The sequence below is a fragment of the Lolium perenne genome, chromosome 6 (genome assembly GCF_019359855.2).
Source record: "Lolium perenne isolate Kyuss_39 chromosome 6, Kyuss_2.0, whole genome shotgun sequence".
Classification (NCBI taxonomy): domain Eukaryota; kingdom Viridiplantae; phylum Streptophyta; class Magnoliopsida; order Poales; family Poaceae; genus Lolium; species Lolium perenne.
The window spans coordinates 146,417,727-146,435,179 of NC_067249.2; the positions used below are offsets into that span (position 1 = coordinate 146,417,727).

The window sequence follows — 17,453 nt, forward strand, 5'->3', positions numbered from 1 at the left end:
ATTTTACTATTTTTAGATATGTATGTACATGGCCGACTCTAGGATTTGGAGGGCCCTAGGGCAAATTCTATAAATGGACCCAATTTAAGCTACGTGCATGCTAGATGGGCTTAAAAAAAAGTCTTCTACCTTTTTCTATATGCACTGTGCCAGAAATAATGGCCAGAGCCGGCCCTGTGTATGTATTGCACATGTATTTCGCAGGGATTTTATGACGAAGGGGATAATCCCATGTGAAAATCGTTTCTTCTCAGCATTCCGTTTAAATAATTGTCAAAAAAATTGCATGAAGCATGCACCAAATGTCAAAATTATAGCATACATGCTGTTCCACGCGACCGATGCTAGGACGAGATAGCTGATGACAATGATACCTTGACGTTCTCTTCCTGCAGGAGGAAGCCTTCCACCGGTCACAGAGGTGACAGGGGCAACTAGGGAAGCGAGTTTCAAAAGGTAACTTAACTTGCTGCAGCCACTTGCACATCAAATGATCCCCTTGCGTCTTCCATCCAGAACTACAAAACTTCAACGAACGTAATCTGCAGGAACATTTCCATCATGTTATATGCTCGTTCTCATTCAGATCTCTTGGACTTTCTCTTTCGTGATCCTGACTGTTTCGGCCTCTCCTTACGGCCTACATTGTCGCCAGCTTCCTTGTGTTTCCTCTTCTTATTCTTCAACGTAGACTTCTCGGCATCCCCATCCATGAGATGTTCGTACTCTTCTAGACTTGCAAATGGAGTTGAGCCGCTCTTTGCACCATGCTTCCGCTTTTGCCCACGGGCTGCAGCCTTTACGTCAGGAATGTTATCATCTGAATCGTCAGCACTCTCGGCTTCAGAGTCCACAAAGGACATGTTAAGATCATCATCTTCGTCTTCATCATTTTCCATTCCTTCATCGTCGTCTGAAATGTCAACCAACTCATCAACATCACTGTCATCTCTAAGCATATCCTCATCCTCCTCAAATGCCTTGGCATCCAGATTGTCGTAGTCATATTCGCCATCCGACGCAGACCCATCTTCCAGCTCCTGCATCTCGTCGTCACTTTCATCACTAGCATCATCAGCTTCATCAGCTAAGAGCTCTCCAGTATCTTCATCGACAACTGAAGCTTTCTTCTTTGCCTTCGGCTTGATAGGGCCAGTCTTGTTCATGTAGAAACGATGGAAAACAACATCTTCTGGAGGAACTTCATTTTCTTCAAGTTCTAGCAGATCTTGTCCAATGAGACGATGACCCAGGTCAAGCTGCGGAGACACGACAGATAGATCAGCCAATGAAATTGCAGCAGTGGCAACTCGTACTAAATTTACATTATGGAGAGTGCCACATATGCTGCGCATGATGATAGAATGCACAGCAGATAACACAGTCAAACATCATTATTGAACATGTGGCCAGGTAACAAATAGGCAGCTATCTTCAGTGGCCAGCAAATATATGCAGAGAGATTGATCTTACGTAAGCATATTCAAATTAATTATGAAGAAGATAAATGTGTTTGTGTAATGACCCTTAGGCCTGATCGAGGTGTCACTGCACTTAAATGGGGCATGTACAGAGGAGCACACACGCAGGGAGAAAGTTAAGAATGAGGAAAACCGATATATATCTCGCTTAATTCCAAATGTAACAATGGCCATTCTTACGGAAAGGTGGTACAACCTAGAGGATGGAAACACACAAAAGATAGCACTAACTTAAAGGAAGTACTTTGTAACAAGTATTGAGAAATGATCGCAATTTAGCAACGGTTGCAGTACACGCTAGTCTATGAGTGGTTTACTGGCTTACTGTCCATGACACATACGGGCATTATCTGACACATGACCAAGGCAAAGCAACAGTACCAATACATCATCTCCTATTAGTGAGGCTACATGGGAACCATGACAAACATACGAAAAAATAACACAAAAAATGTTAAACAAATGCACAATTCGAATTCAACAAAAGAAAATAAAGGGAAAAAATCCATACCTTTTTAGCTGGTGCAATTTGTGATCCACCATGCCATTTTCCTTCAGCAATGCGGTTTCCTTTCGGTTTCTTCTCCATGAATTTGTCAAGGAAGGCAGGAAGCGACAGGTCTGTCAATGGATCACCATTATAAACAATATTGTTCCCAGATAGCAATGTCCTAGCCATTGTAAATACTGAAGGGTGCACATGTGAGGCCAATAACGTTAGCTCCCACCAACTGGCACGATCTGCATTGCTGAGAACACAGCAAAAGGCAAAGGTGATGAAAAACACTGCTTGTAGTACAAAAAAAAGGAGAGAACAAATATCATGTTATAAGTTGCTAGAGATCTTCAGTCAGAAAATATGGTGGCTGACTATGTATAGCAAGTGACCAATACTTTCTGAGATTTTTCTTGCAACTGGATTGCAATAGTATAGCATTTTGAGATAAAATAGATTACATATTAAGAATGGTACACGATAGCATTGCCACTAGTGGTTCACAACGTATAGCAAGAAATTTATTATACACTTGGATAAGATAGTAGTGCTAATCATAATAATTCCCAAATTATGCAAAATATAGGGCAAAAATACAATACCAGTAAGAAGGCTCTCTGTGTCGTGGATTATACACTTGGATAACATGTGATGTCGACCCCTCAGCTGATCCATTGGTTTGACCCTTCTCATGACCAGAGACAACTTTTGCTTGCTTCGTAGTATCAGAACCATCCTCAGAATCAGAATTGTATTTCTCATGTGAAGCCAACATACCATCCTGCATATTTGGAGTTGTTGAAGCAATAGCAGGTTCCTCAGGATTCTCAACAATGTCCTCAAAGTGTTCAATACCATCATCGACAGATTCATTCTGGAGCACAATCGACCTGAATTTTTTAAATGTAAATTATGCATTCAATAATATTCGATGACATGCCATGGTATTGACAAGTAACCACATACCATAATGGTGGCTTTGCTTTAAGAACCTCAGACAGTATGAAAAGGCATCCACAAGCATACTGTGGAGGGCGTTGAAGAGCCACCTGTTTAGAGACATCACGATTAATTATAGATCCCTAGTTCCGTTATATTCCGTAAAATAATTAATAATACTGGTAAAACTGAAACATTGAACACTTCAAATTTGTATATTTCATTTTGCTACTCCAGTGAGCTGAAAAAACGGACCGCTAGTTGCGTGCTATGGCGCCAGCTTTGATATACATATTGTCCAGATTTAGAAATGACTATGGTCTAAACATCGATTGAAGTCTTTAAAATGAGGTTGGTTTTAGTCCTGAAATTTTGCACGACTGCATCAATGTACAACATATAATCTTCATCTTTTCTCAACAACAAAAAAAAAAAAAAACATATAATCTTCATAGTACTACAAATTATGAGTTTTTAGGCTTCACTTGATTGGTTGTATTTCAGCCCATTACCATTGTATTCACTCAGCCCAGGTCTGCAATAGGAGCTAGTATGGCTAGTTTTGGGCGGCAAAAAACCAGTTTTGATACGCCCAGAAAAAGCATAAACTAGTGAGACATTCATGTTTCTTTATCCACAAACATCGCGCAAACCGAGAGCGCCTAAGGGCCGCGAGGCGGCGGCAAACCACCACCGGAGAGAGCGACGCACGGCAGCCAATGATTAAAGTGCAGCAAGTGTCCACCTGGGTTGCGGCAGCCAGCTATTTGAAGCATGCATTCTGATGCCACCTCAACGCATCCAGTCTTCTCGGCCGGAATGGAAGGCACCGGTGGTTCTTTTCCAAATCCAGAGCTGCCGAGCTCAGAGTTCTTGAATCCTCAGACATGGCAACCGTCATTCCCTCCACCAGACCTATCCTTCCAGCAGGCAAGGAGGTGACCATTCATGTTGGTTAGCTCAGCGCTTGGATCGGCACTGCAGCCAAGTCTGCTGAATTGACGGTCGAGGATTTGTTCGTAGCGCTGGGGAGTAGCCGGCGGATCATTACACAATTATGCCTCTTCTCCCTCAAGAGGCATTGAACCCAAACACAATAAATTGCAGAGGCTTCATTTATGCCCAAAATATGCGAATGCATATTAATTACAGGCATTACAAAGCTCCACAGAGGAGCCTTATGGAAATTTTAAACCCATTTTCATGGAATTTACAACTTCTGGGAAATTTTCACTTGGTATTTCCATGTGCAACTGTGTAGTTTTTAGCTCTAGTGTATTTGTTTTAGTGTTGTAGAATAATGTTAGTGCCGTAGAGTTGTAGTGTAACTAGTGTCAGTCCTTTATGCTCTTCCTGGTCATTCAAGTCAGCTATCATGTTAAAAACAATTCAAACAACAGACCTGCAGTAGTCGCTTCGAAAATGCAGCTACTCTCTTTAACATTACATCATTCTTCATCGCTTTCACCAGTAGACCTAGAAATAATTCCGGCTGAAATATGCAGACATAACTAGTCAGGTAAACTATAGAAAAAAGACTACTAACAATATATGAGGGTGCAAAGAGCATAGCCACATTTTCATGGTTGCGTTATGCCAGTAAGAGACATCAAAACCAAGTTACTGTTTGAAGATCAAAGTATGCTAAAATATAGAACAAACAGAAAGCATGACAAAAGGACCAGCCACTGAAACCTTTGATGAAGTAACAGCTGAAGGACTCAACAGTTTCGCATATAATGCACGGTAAAAACGGTCACTTGCAATTTGATTTTTTGTCGAGATCTGGTACAAAAGCATTAACGACTGAACACCAACATTGAAGTTCTCAGAGTGCACCTACATGCAAAATAATTGTCAGATAGGGTCCTTACAGAAAGCTCTATGTGCTTCAGACAGCAACTTATCAATGTACTTTTGATCTTTTATATTAGCTAATAACCTCACCAGTCTAAAAAGAATTGGTGTCTGAACTTCCACAATATCATCAACTTCAGAGCTTGCAACATATGGTAATGCTCTATTTACGCCCTGCATAGATGAAAGGATTAATACACAACTAGAGACACGAGTCATTAACCAGTTTGAGCACCATAAAGGGAAACACATGCATGTAATCATACTTAACACATACTCCCTCCGTTCTGAAATACTCCGCATTCTAGGAATAAAATTTGTTCTGAAATACTCTACATTCTAGCTTTTAGTCAACAAGAATACGGAAAACGACGTGGTCCTCCTTTATCTATTGGATGTCACTATTTTCAATGTAGTAAATGACTACTAATTTGTCTTATTTTTCCTAGAATGTAGAGTAAAAGAGAACTGAGGGAGTAATACGACAAAGCAAAGACAATACTACGCAAGTCTGCAGAGTGCAAAACATACAGTTAAAAGTGCAGAGAGAAGGCGGGAATCCATCTCTAAATCTGATCCTGCTGGTGGATTCACTTCATGGCTTTCATGTGAATTAGAGTCATTGACCTTGTCCTTTCTTCCCTTTGTTTTTCCGTTTTCATCTTTTTTCTTGCCATGTTTACTTCGTTTTTCTCCTTTAGTATCACGAGGGCAAGACATGAGTACCTGACAACAGTTCCATAGAACAAGAAAGACAATTTTAAATATTTAAAAACAATTAACACCATACAAGTGAGCAGACTATGAAAATGAACTTTAAGCCATAGGAAAAAAATTACATTTAATGTGAAAGGCAGAAGTGCAGAGAGCCAGAGAGAAACGGGGCTAACAAGATGGAGAACTGAGGATGTGATGAAAAGACAGTAAAACTAATGGTTGGCAGGAAAAGGGCCAACGGCTAACAACTCCTAAGCACAACAATTATAAACTGCTGAACCACATCCAAACCTTGAAAAGGGCAATGTAGACATCCACCAACCGCTTAGCAAGTTTAGGTCCATCTCCTTTTTTGGCAAGAAAAATATGGCTCAAAAAGTTGACCTGTACAATAGTACCTTCAGTTAAAAAATGCATAGGTAGGATACTTCCAATACATAGCAGCTTGGATAGATGAGCATATTTCGGTCACTCAAAAAGTGAAACTTTTCAAAAATGTTAACAGTAAGAGAACCAATTTACCAACCTGCACTGTTTATGAAAGTAAGAAGCAACGAGTAAAATAGTAAGGAAAACAATAACATACAGCTTGGTATTTGGCCCTAAGCCCAACATGTGGTCTGAACAGAAATGAGTCCACCTCATCTATCACAACCATCTGCAAATTTTAAAATGTCCAAGAACACAAAAGAATTAGGTTTTTTAAGTCCTTAGTCAGCAAAATATTATACAGTTAACTATCTTGATCAAATAGATAATTCATGACAGTAACACAGGTGATGCATCTTTTTAACGAAACAAATGAATATACCTTCATATTGGGATGAGTGGACAGGAGACCTGTTAACAGATAAGCGGCACTTGATGCTGCCCTTCTTTCAGGATCTCCAAGCTGCCATAGATTTGCAACAGGATGACTAAGAATAAGGCCGCTTCCCGTAAAAATTGAAGGTATTGCTTCTCATAAGTAATCTAGTATTGTACTATGAACTATATCTGCTCTGGGCACATTATAATAAGTGAAAATGGAGGAATAGCAGAAAATAACAACTTACTTTGTTAACAAGAGCTGTAAGTAACCGGCGCTCCTGTTCAGATTTACTCTTTAAAAGGGTGGAAACCGTCTGCAGAGAGAGGAAAACAACGAACACGCATTCATGACAAGGAACCTTATGAATATTCTTAGTGATCCTAGTAATAGCACAAATTAGCGAGAATTATATTTAACGAAGCTAGGATAACTAAATCCTCGAAAAAGAATGCCAGCCATTTGCCAGATAATCTCATGAGGGACCAGTGGCAGAGTTAAAGCTTCCAGATTCGTCAGAATCCCCACACTTAGCCAGAATCGGAAACCAACCAGTTACAGGTAAGAGCAGTTTCGAACCTCCTGGTTTTCTTTCAAACTTCAATACTCAATAAGGCAACTACGCTTTCACAACTGGTTGCTGGGGAACTTCGGCTGATTCGACAAATTACTGCCAGAAACTAAGCTGGTTTTCAAATTTTCTGATGCCTGCCAGGAAATCCAGTTCCCTACAGGAAGCTAGTTCCCATGCAATATATATCTGAACAAAAGACTGACTTGAAATTGTCTTGCTTAATAACCCATGTTAAATCAGTTTGAAAGATGATGCAATATCAACTCAACAACTAATCTCCGCAATTTAGTTTTAGACAAATTTGAACTAAAACTACGACACTTATTATGGATAGGAAGGAGTTAGGGATGCAGCTTCAGTCCCAAGACAGACACAGCTAAACTAGATGTGATGCAAGTTTGTCTTGACAAACCATGCTTAGCTGTCTCAAAACCGTACTGTTGTAGCAATTTTTACTGCAGCTCCAACACATCTTGTTAAATGTTTGCTATGATGTTTTGATTTTTCGCAACTACTTTCTTGTGCTCAATATTTCCAAGTATCTGATGTGATGCAGAAAATAATAGAATATGGCGCACTACAAGTTCCCCAATACGCTCATTCTGTGAGGGCATAATGTTATGTCTTTGCCCAGAACCAGAGCAATGATAAGGTTTGTTTCATATAAATACACAATTTGGGCTAACCTTCATTGCTTTGTCCTTAAGACTTGGCAGCATATCTTTCAATGCATCCTCCAGTGCAATAACAAACTTCTCATACCTGTAACAGTAATCAGAAAATTAAAACAGAAAAATAGAATGATCACACACCAACAAACAACATGAAAGAGTTTGTTCATGCATGTATATCATCCATTTCTCCATTAACAATCAATTCAGATCAAGTGTTCTGTAAGAATCATGGGTAAATTTCACATAACTCGGGTTTTTGAGCATTGGCAAGTGGCAACATAAAGCTACAGTTTTTCTAAAACTTTCACATAACCATAGATATTTGGAAAATTGGTAGCATAGACCCTAGCTAGCCCATTTTCTCCGCTAATCCTTGTTTCTGACAACAGAGGAAGTCCTCCCAGTGCAGCAGATATAATAATGGCAAGGGAATTAAGACCTAGACAGCACAGAAGGTGTAGTGCCTACATTTGATAATAGTGATACTAAAACCCTTGTTAGCAACTGTTGCTTTTTAAGTCAGTAGGTACCTAAATTGAAGGCTTTCTTCTTCCAGAGTTCAAACCTACATATAGCATCTACTTAATACCTAGTAGACTGAAAAATACCTCTGTTTCAAGCAGTCCTCCCAGTACCAGAATAGCAGAAGCGAGTAGCCATCTTTTGTTTCGGGTAAAATGTCCAATGGGCGCTGAATAAGACTTTTCAACTTTCGATCTGGCAATAACCTAGCAAGAGAATGCAATTAATAACCAAGATGACAAGAAAATAAAAGAAAACAGAGAGCTTATGTGATAATAAAATTGGACAGTGCTAATTAAATAGTCTGGTTAATGTTCTAAATAATGTCAGTAATAAGACAGCCATTACCCTCTCCATTCGCCTGTACACATGCAGCATAGTTCGTTCACAACTTAACTTTCCCACATTACTGCCCCAATAAAAGTAGAGAAAAGGGAACAGAACAGGTATGCATCGTAACTTGTTTCTTTAAGTATGTACATGTAGACTGACCCTTGCAAACCTCCCCCCCCCCCCGCCCCCTCCCCCACCCCACGCACACATACACACTTTCATGTATGGGAATTTAACCCAAGTAGAGCGAAAAGTTTAGTTGAAATCCAGTAAGAATATTGACAAAAATGGCAAGTGGTAGACCATATTAAAGCAAGACTTATTTCAGCCTTTGTGTTGCAGGCGTAAAGCATTATTTGATTTCTCTACACAAATAATACTGCACACTTAACTCATATGTGTGTACCAACTAAGCGGGCAAATAAAACCCACCAGTGAAGACATGGTAAGCAAGAGTACAGTTTTCAGCGTTTATGTTCAAATAGAACATTCTTATGCAAACTAATATTAACATGTCAAATTTTCATTGACAATTTGACTAATTGCGGGCATGTTCAAATGAGCTACACTGAAATCTGAACTAGTATCAAAGGTGTAAACACAGGTGAACCATTAACCCGTTTCCAGCTTGCCATATCCAAATAACTATTGTGTCATCAGATCAGGCTTTTATGGCTGGTGCATTTTAATGTGAATATTTTTTCACTAGACAAACGATGCGCATATTGTAAGTAGTAATCATAGCGGAAGAAAATTAGAGAAAACTAAAATAAGAGGTAACAAAAGCAGGTAACGTGAGACGGCCTAGTCAGATGTTTAGAGCAAGAAATTACTATGCTTGAAAGTCAAGACATGCAAAATTCAAATACATGTGTTCTGAAATGCTTTTGCAGGCATGTAGTTTCTTTTCCCTAACTTGTGTAAGCCTAGCAAGTCTAGCAAAAGAAGACAGCGAATAATTAATTTAAATTAATAAACCAATGGTGCAGCCCATTCAGGTGGCTCCTGCAAGGATGCATTCTATTTAAGGACATGGCAGTGGCAGTGGCAGAAGGATCAAGAGAAAAAAAAAAGGAGGAAATATAGCAAAAGAAACGCCACCAATTTTGCTTTAGTGTGTCCCAAGAGGGAAAAATAGTATAGCTACAAGATAATAAAAGAAAAAAGTCCAGAAGATGCTAACCTCATTTCAAACAATTCCCTCAGTGCATCAAAGCCTGTGAATGCATATCTCTTACCAGCCTTTGATGCGACCATACCTGTATAAAAAAATAAAAGGAGGAAGAATCTCTTTAGGATATTCAGAAAAGAAGAAAACAGAAACAAGATAATCTGCAAAATGGCAGATGACATGAAAAGTCTACTCCCTCCGTTTCATAAAAGGAGTGTAAATTTTGTCCAAAGTAAAACCATGTAAAGTTTGACCAAACTTCTAGAAAAAATATCAACCTCTACAATGTCAAATCAATCGCAATAGATACATTATTAAACATATTGTCATGTATGTCTATACAGTATTATAAGTGTTGATAGTATTTTATATAAATAAACTTGGTCAAACTTTACATGGTATGACTTTAGACAAAATTTATGCGCCTTCTTTTACGGAAGGGAGGTGGTAGCTATACTGATCGCAAAAAAAAAAAATGAAGTAATCCCAAACAAGGTAAAAAATGCTTTACACAAACTTAGAACTGCAAGAAAAACAAATTTCAGAACATGTAACTTGAGACGATATCAATTTGCTATTCGTGATATATCTTGAAATTTTCAACAGATGATGAAATTTATCTGAAATCATGTTAATCCATCGATATCATAATGGCCTTCCGGTGTGCCTGGATGAGTCCAGCAAGATTCCACTACTAAAAGGATTGGTTATATACTAATATTATCAACAGACAACAGTAAAATTGTGACCTCAGTTTTAAAAAGGAAATTTACAAGAAGATGAAACTAGAGGCAGAAGGTAAAGCTTGACTCGTAAAGATGAGTCATCTTGTAAACTTGAGCCATATTTCTGCAGTGGCAACGAACACATTCACAGACAATGACCTTTGCTGGTGTTTACACAAGACCACTGGCAGTGATTATATTAAGTTGCCCACTACTACCTAATGATAACAACGTTAATAGTACAAGCCAATGAGTGCAGCCACTTAAATAAAGCCTACTGAACATATTTATCTCTCTGCACAACTGCACATAATGAACAGATAATCTACTCTGGAGTTCCTCGGTCCAGCATGATATAGGTTCACTCATGACTCATCTAAGATCAAAACATTCATGGTTCATTTTCTGATCTGACTCACTGGATCCTTTTCCTGGTTGCAGTTACAGTTCATGTTGGCGAATTGTTTCAAAATACAACTTCAACTCAGAGTGTTAATGTGATAAAAAAGCTGCCACTATGATCACATCAGTTGCTAAGTTATCAGGATCACTTCCCACATTTTTTCCCAGCACATGAAGAATCTCAAATCTAGCATTCTAGGTCTGTTTCCATGATATATGAAAAAAAATGCATCAATGTGTTCAATAAGCACTGAAGAGAGTATTCAATAGTGCAACTCACCGATGAGAGAGTCAAGAGCCCGCATGTTTGCTATTGGATTGTCCTCAACGAGACACGTGAACGCCGACACCTTATCGGACGATGTACCGGACTTGGCCGACATCTCCAGGAGCTTGAGGTCACCAGTCCCCCGCCGCCCCGTGTCGTAGTCCCTCGAGTACTGCGCCATGAGCTTCTCCGCCAGCTCCCGTTTCCGCTCCACCAGCCGCTGCATCTCCTGAAGCCCCATCGCTGGTGGGGCATGCTTGCGGTCCCCTAGGACCTTGGTCTCCAGCTCATCAGCATCCGCGTACCACTGCCCAGAGAGAGCACCCGCCTTTACCAGCGGGTAATTGGTGGCGGCGCTAGTAGTGGCGGCGGTATGAGGGCCATGGAGCTCGAGAGGATGCGGCTTCTTGGTGGGTTTGGGATTTTGGGTGTTTGGGGCCGCTTCTGGGGTTTGGGGATGCTTGGGCGGTTTGGGGGCGTTTATGGGGCCGGACTTGCGGAAGTCGGAGTCGTCGAAGCCGGACGAGCTACCGGCGCCGGGGACGAGTCCCAGAGAGGAGGCGAACGAGGCGACGTCGGACTTGATTGCGTCAAGGTCGCCCTCCTCCCCACTGGCGGCGAGCTTCTTCTTCTTCTTCTTCTTCTTGGCGGACTTGGGGTTGGGGTTTACGTCGAGCTTGACCGCGTCCGCGGCCTCCTCCTCCCCGTCGGCAGCCGGCTTCTTGGATTTCTTGGTGGGCTTCAGTCTGGTGGGGCTTGCGTCGGACTTGAGCTCGTCCATGCTCTTCTCCTCCCCGCTGGCGGCGGGCTTCCTCGCTTTCTTGGCGGACTTCGGTTTGGGATTTGGCTCAGTCATGGCTGGACGCCTCGGCGACGGGATATGTAGGCAGCAGTGGGGCGGGATAAGGACGGCGAGGCGGCGGCGGAGGCGGAGGCGAGGTGGCGCCGGTGGGGGGAGAGAATTAGGAGGCGGCTGGGTGGGCGATGTTGAGAAGGGTTTTTCTCGAGGGAGAGGTTGAGGAGATGGACACTGACGGGCCGTGAGGCCGTGATGATTAAAATTAGGCCCATCACGAAGGCCCGTTTATTCTTTTTGTTTACATCATCTCCAACATTTGGAATGCCTTTACCTAGCTCCTGGCGGCTAGGGTTTAGGCGATTACCCCACCGGCGATCGGCGATCACCGGAGGCAGGGGCCATCGATCCCGCGATCTGAGCGCTTCCTCTCCCTCTCGCGGGCAGACTACTCGGGCTGACCAAGGGGCCGACTGGCTCGGCTTCTCGGCCTTGGTAGTTTTCTGTCTGTGGGTTAGGGTTTGCGATCGCTCGGGTATGGCGGCGGCAGGAGACGGTAAGGGCGAAGCCAGCGGCAAGGCGGGTCAGTCCTGGACGGAACCAACACTGGAGGAACTGCTGAAGAGTATGAACCTCAAGGGTGAGGACATTGGGGGAGTTTTTGTGCCGAAGAGCGAGGTGGAAGCTCTAAAGGAGGAAACAAAGTGGATGGCGGTGATGCGTTTGCTCACTACGAAGCCGTTCAGTGCGACGTCTCTGAAGAAGACGATGAGATTCACTTGGGCTCCAGCGCAAGAGGTTTCTTTCCGTGATGTGGAAGCAAATAGATTCCTGGTACAGGCGAATTGCTTGGGAGACTGGAAGAAAATTACGGAGCAGGGTCCTTGGCTGTTTCGGGAGCAGGGACTACTCATCAAGAAGTATGATGGGAGTTGCAGTGCTAAGGCTGTTGAACTAAACATGATTCAGGCATGGGCACAGATTCATGATGTGCCAGAACTCTACCGTAAGAGGCATCTGGTAGCAGGGCTTGCGGAGAGGTTGGGAGAGGTGCTGATGGTGGACATGAATGGAGCTGGTTTTGAAGGAGGAAACTACGTGCGAGTCCGCGTTTGGCTCGACGTAAGGAAGAGGCTCACGGCGTTTGTCTCTTTTGATCCTGAAGGTGAAGCAAAAGTGATCATGAGGGTGCGTTATGAGAAGATCCCGCGCTACTGCGGGGTTTGCGGGCTGCTGGGCCATGAGCAAGACGAGTGTGGCACGGGCGAACATGCCCAGGAAGCAATCAAGTATGGGACATGGCTCATGGCCGAGTCGCCATGGAACTGGACTAGGCTGCATGGAGATATCCCGAAGCGTCCTATGGGAAGGGAAAGACAGAATGATAGCTACGGCACGCCAGGTCGTGGGGCGGGGCGCGCTGGTAGGGGTGGCCGGGAAGGTGGTCGAGGGCGAGGCGGAGGACCTGAAAACCGTAAACGCTCTTCTACTGATGCCCCACTGACAGAGGTGAGCCCCGTCAAGACAGGGGTGGTAGACACTAGTGACAAGGGACCTTTACTTCTGGGGTGGAAGGATGCCAAGTTAGATGGCAGCCCGGAGGGGAGCGCAAGGACGAAACTAAATTTTGAAGAGAAGGATACTGAGATGGCGGCGGGCCGGGGAGCGCCTGAGGGGGTTCCTCCTCCACCACCGTCAGCTAGGGAGCCCAAACACACAAAGAAGCTGGCGGCAGCAAAGAAGGACAAGTCCGTGACTGGAGTGGCGGCCTCCGCATCGGAGGGTCGCCAGTCGCAATGAGTGTTCTCAGTTTAAACTATCGTGGCCTAGGCGGGGCTGCAGCAGTTCGAGATCTCCGTCTCTTGGCGGAGCGCCACGCTCCCTCTATCCTATGCGTTGTGGAGACCCAACTCCATAAGTCAAGGGTGGAGATTTTACACCGTTCTTTAGGTTTTAATAAAAGTTTTGCTGTTAGTAGTAGTGGTCGCAGTGGCGACATTGGTGTGTTTTGGAATGATGAGTTAATAAAGATGGAAGTTTTACCCTACTCGCAGTATCACATTGATCTTGTTGTTACGGAGGAGGGGAAGGATCCCTGGCGTCTCACGGTGGTTTATGGTGAGGCACAGGTTCAGGAGCGCCACAAAACGTGGGATATGCTCAAATTTATCCGATCGGCTAACGATCTGCCATGGATGTGCATTGGAGACTTCAATGAAGTTCTCCGGCGTGAGGAGCATGACGGCGTGGCGGAAAGGAGTTGGGGACAGATAGCGGGTTTCAGAGACGTTGTTGATGTCTGTGTCCTGTGTGATTTGGGCTATAGAGGTGTCCCGTGGACTTTCGAGAAGAAGGTGGCTGGAGGAGCTTACTGTAGAGTACGTCTTGATCGTGCCCTGGCGTCACCGGCGTGGTGTGCGCGGTTCCCGTCAGCTGAGGTTCACCACCTAGCAAGCTATGCAACATCTGATCATCTCCCTATTCTGTTGAGGATGTCGCAGCGGCAACAGAGATCGAGTGCGCAGGCCAAGCTGTTCCGGTACGAGGTAATGTGGGAAACCCACGACCAGTTCGCACCGGTTTTAAATGACTCGTGGCAGGCTTCCAGCCCGAGCGGTACGATAGAGGACTTGAAGCATAAATTACAAAACGTCTCCTCCAGCCTGGCATCTTGGGGCAGGGAGTCGTTTGGCAGTGTGCGTCATCAAATCCGGATGCTACAGCGTGAGTTAGCAGAAATGAGGTCCCAGGAGAACCGGGATGGACCTTCAATCGCTGAGCTCAGGCTGGTTGAAAAACTCGCTGAAGCACTGCACCGTGAAGAAGTAATGTGGAGGCAGCGCTCTCGTATCCAATGGCTCGCGGAGAGGGATAAGAACACACGTTTTTTCCATCTCCGAGCTAGCCAACGGAAGAAGAAGAACCGGATCCTCGAGTTAACTAAGGCGGATGGTTCTGTTACCAGAGATGAGGCTGCCATGGGCCTAGAAGCGAATGGTTTCTACCAGAACCTCTACACGTCCGAGGGTGTCTCGAACATGGAGGAGGTCCTATCTTCAGTACCGAGGAGGGTGGACATGGCGATAAATAGTAAACTCGACGCCCCATTCACATGTGAGGAGGTAAAAATGGCACTCTTTGAGATGTACCCAACGAAGGCGCCGGGTCCAGATGGTTTCCCAGCACACTTCTTTCAGCGCCATTGGAGTGTGTGTGGGGAGGAGGTGACAGGGGCTGTCCTTCGAGTTCTGGCTGGCCAGGATAGCCCTGAATGTGTCAACAAGACTTTTATTGTGCTCATCCCAAAGGTAGCGAGCCCGACGAAATTGGGACAATTCCGGCCTATCAGTCTGTGCAATGTGATGTACAAGATTGCGTCCAAGGCGGTTGCAAATAGACTGAAAGTTATTCTACCGGAGATTATTTCTGAGGAGCAGTCGGCTTTTGTTCCTGGAAGACTCATCACGGATAATATTATTACGGCGTACGAGTGTCTACATTTCATGAAGCGCACAAAGGCCAAAAAAACACCGGTTTTGTGCCCTGAAGTTGGACATGCGGAAGGCATATGATCGGGTCGAGTGGAGTTACCTCAAGGCCATCATGCTGAAGCTTGGGTTCAGCACATCCTGGGTGACTCTTGTTATGAGACTAGTTTCTACGGTCTCCTTTTCAATGCTCTTTAATGGATCACCGCAAGAGGAGTTTCGGCCGTCAAGGGGTATTCGACAGGGCGACCCCATCTCTCCATATTTGTTCTTGCTGGCAGCGGAGGGCCTTTCGTGCCTTTTAAAAAACCAAGTTCAATCATCAGCGCTTCAGGGGATTAAAGTGGCACCGACTTCACCACCGGTGAACCACTTACTTTTTGCGGATGATAGCCTGCTGTTTGTCGAAGCAAGTATTGAGGGAGTAAATGAGGTCAAGACTGTCTTAGAGAAGTATTGCCAGGCTTCGGGGCAGCGTATAAATATGGACAAGTCTTCTATCTTCTTTAGTAAGGGTTGTTCAGGAGATCTGAAGGAAAGCATTAAGGGGATCCTAGAAGTTCAGAGGGAGACCCTAAATGAGAAGTATCTTGGAATGCCATCTGATGTAGGGAGATCCAAGAGTGGAGCTTTCAAGTACCTCAAAGATCGAGTCTGGAAGAAAGTCTTGGGGTGGATGGAACAACTTCTGTCGGTGGGGGGAAAGGACATCTTATCAAATCGGTTGCACAAGCTGTTCCTACTTTCTCTATGTCATGCTTCAAGTTACCAAGGGGATTATGTGACCATATCAATGCGATGCTCAGGAAGTTTTGGTGGGGAAACAAAGAGGGTTAGAGACGAACGTGTTGGGTTTCGTGGGAGAAAATGACTCAACCAAAATCTGATGGCGGCCTGGGCTTTCGGGATATTGAGCTTTTCAATTTGGCTTTACTAGCCCGGCAAGCATGGAGGCTTCTACAGGAACCAGGATCGCTGAGTGCGCGAGTACTCAAAGCAGTTTACTATCCGGATGCTGATTTGTTAGAGGCCGAGCTGGGCTCCCACCCGTCCCAGGTTTGGCGGTCCCTTCTGGAGGGACGTGATGCCTTGAAGCTAGGCCTTATACGGAGAATTGGTGACGGTGCGACTACGCATGCTTGGCGAGATAACTGGCTGCCGCGGGAGGAGCGGATGATGCCAGTTGCGCCTAGGAAGCAAGGGGAGCCCCAGCGTGTGTGCGACTATATTGATAACACGACAGCTTCCTGGAAGGAGGACAAGCTCGAGGAGTTTTTCTGGCCCATGGGTGTCGAAGTGATCAAAGGAATTCCGCTATGTACCAGGCGGCAAGAAGATTTCTGGGCGTGGCAGTTTGAAAAAACAGGTGTGTTCACTGTCCGTTCAGCACATAGAAACTTGGTTCGAGTTCGCCGGACTAGGGGCGATTGGCTTGAGAACCGCGCGGCGGCCTCGAGCAGCGCAAAGGAAGGGAAGGATTGGTCGAAGCTGTGGAAGACCGCCGTCCCGTCAAAGATTCGAGTTTTTCTATGGAGGCTGGCGCACTGCTCGCTTCCAACCGGCGATGTCCGTCATCATAGGCACATGGCGACGTCGGCGACTGATGCGCGTGATTGACGTATTGTCATTTCGTTCGACACGCGTCCGTTGGGAACCCCAAGAGGAAGGTGTGATGCGCACAGCGGCAAGTTTCCCTCAGTAAGAACCAAGGTTTATCGAACCAGTAGGAGTCAAGAAGCACGTTGAAGGTTGATGACGGCGAGATGTAGTGCGGCGCAACACCAGGGATTCCAGCGCCAACGTGGAACCTGCACAACACAAACCAAGTACTTTGTCCCAACGAAACAGCGAGGTTGTCAATCTCACCGGCTTGCTGTAATAAAGGATTAGATGTATAGTGTGGAAGATGATTGTTTGCAGAAAACAGTAGAACAAGTATTGCAGTAGATTGTATTTCAGTATAGAGAATTGGACCGGGGTCCACAGTTCACTAGAGGTGTCTCTCCCATAAGATAAACAGCATGTTGGGTGAACAAATTACAGTTGGGCAATTGACAAATAAAGAGGGCATGACCATGCACATACATATTATGATGAGTATTGTGAGATTTAATTGGGCATTACGACAAAGTACATAGACCGCTATCCAGCATGCATCTATGCCTAAAAAGTCCACCTTCAGGTTATCATCCGAACCCCTTC

The 17,453-nt window shown here is 44.4% G+C and overlaps 1 protein-coding gene across 1 annotated transcript; it reads right to left on the minus strand.

Moving 5' to 3' along the window:
* Positions 1–207: 207 nt before the first annotated feature.
* Positions 208–11,955, minus strand: LOC127307303 (protein SLOW WALKER 2). The gene is made up of 16 exons (XM_051338033.2): positions 10,980–11,955; positions 9,585–9,660; positions 8,155–8,274; positions 7,559–7,634; positions 6,546–6,614; positions 6,302–6,382; positions 6,077–6,148; positions 5,782–5,874; positions 5,305–5,499; positions 4,864–4,947; positions 4,612–4,755; positions 4,319–4,408; positions 2,944–3,026; positions 2,580–2,867; positions 1,993–2,230; positions 208–1,259 (listed from the first exon to the last, which is right to left on the minus strand). The coding sequence occupies exons 1-16, from the start codon at positions 11,821–11,823 to the stop codon at positions 579–581; spliced, it is 3,234 nt and encodes a 1,077-aa protein (XP_051193993.1). The 5' UTR covers positions 11,824–11,955; the 3' UTR covers positions 208–578.
* Between the last annotated feature and the right edge of the window lie 5,498 nt (positions 11,956–17,453).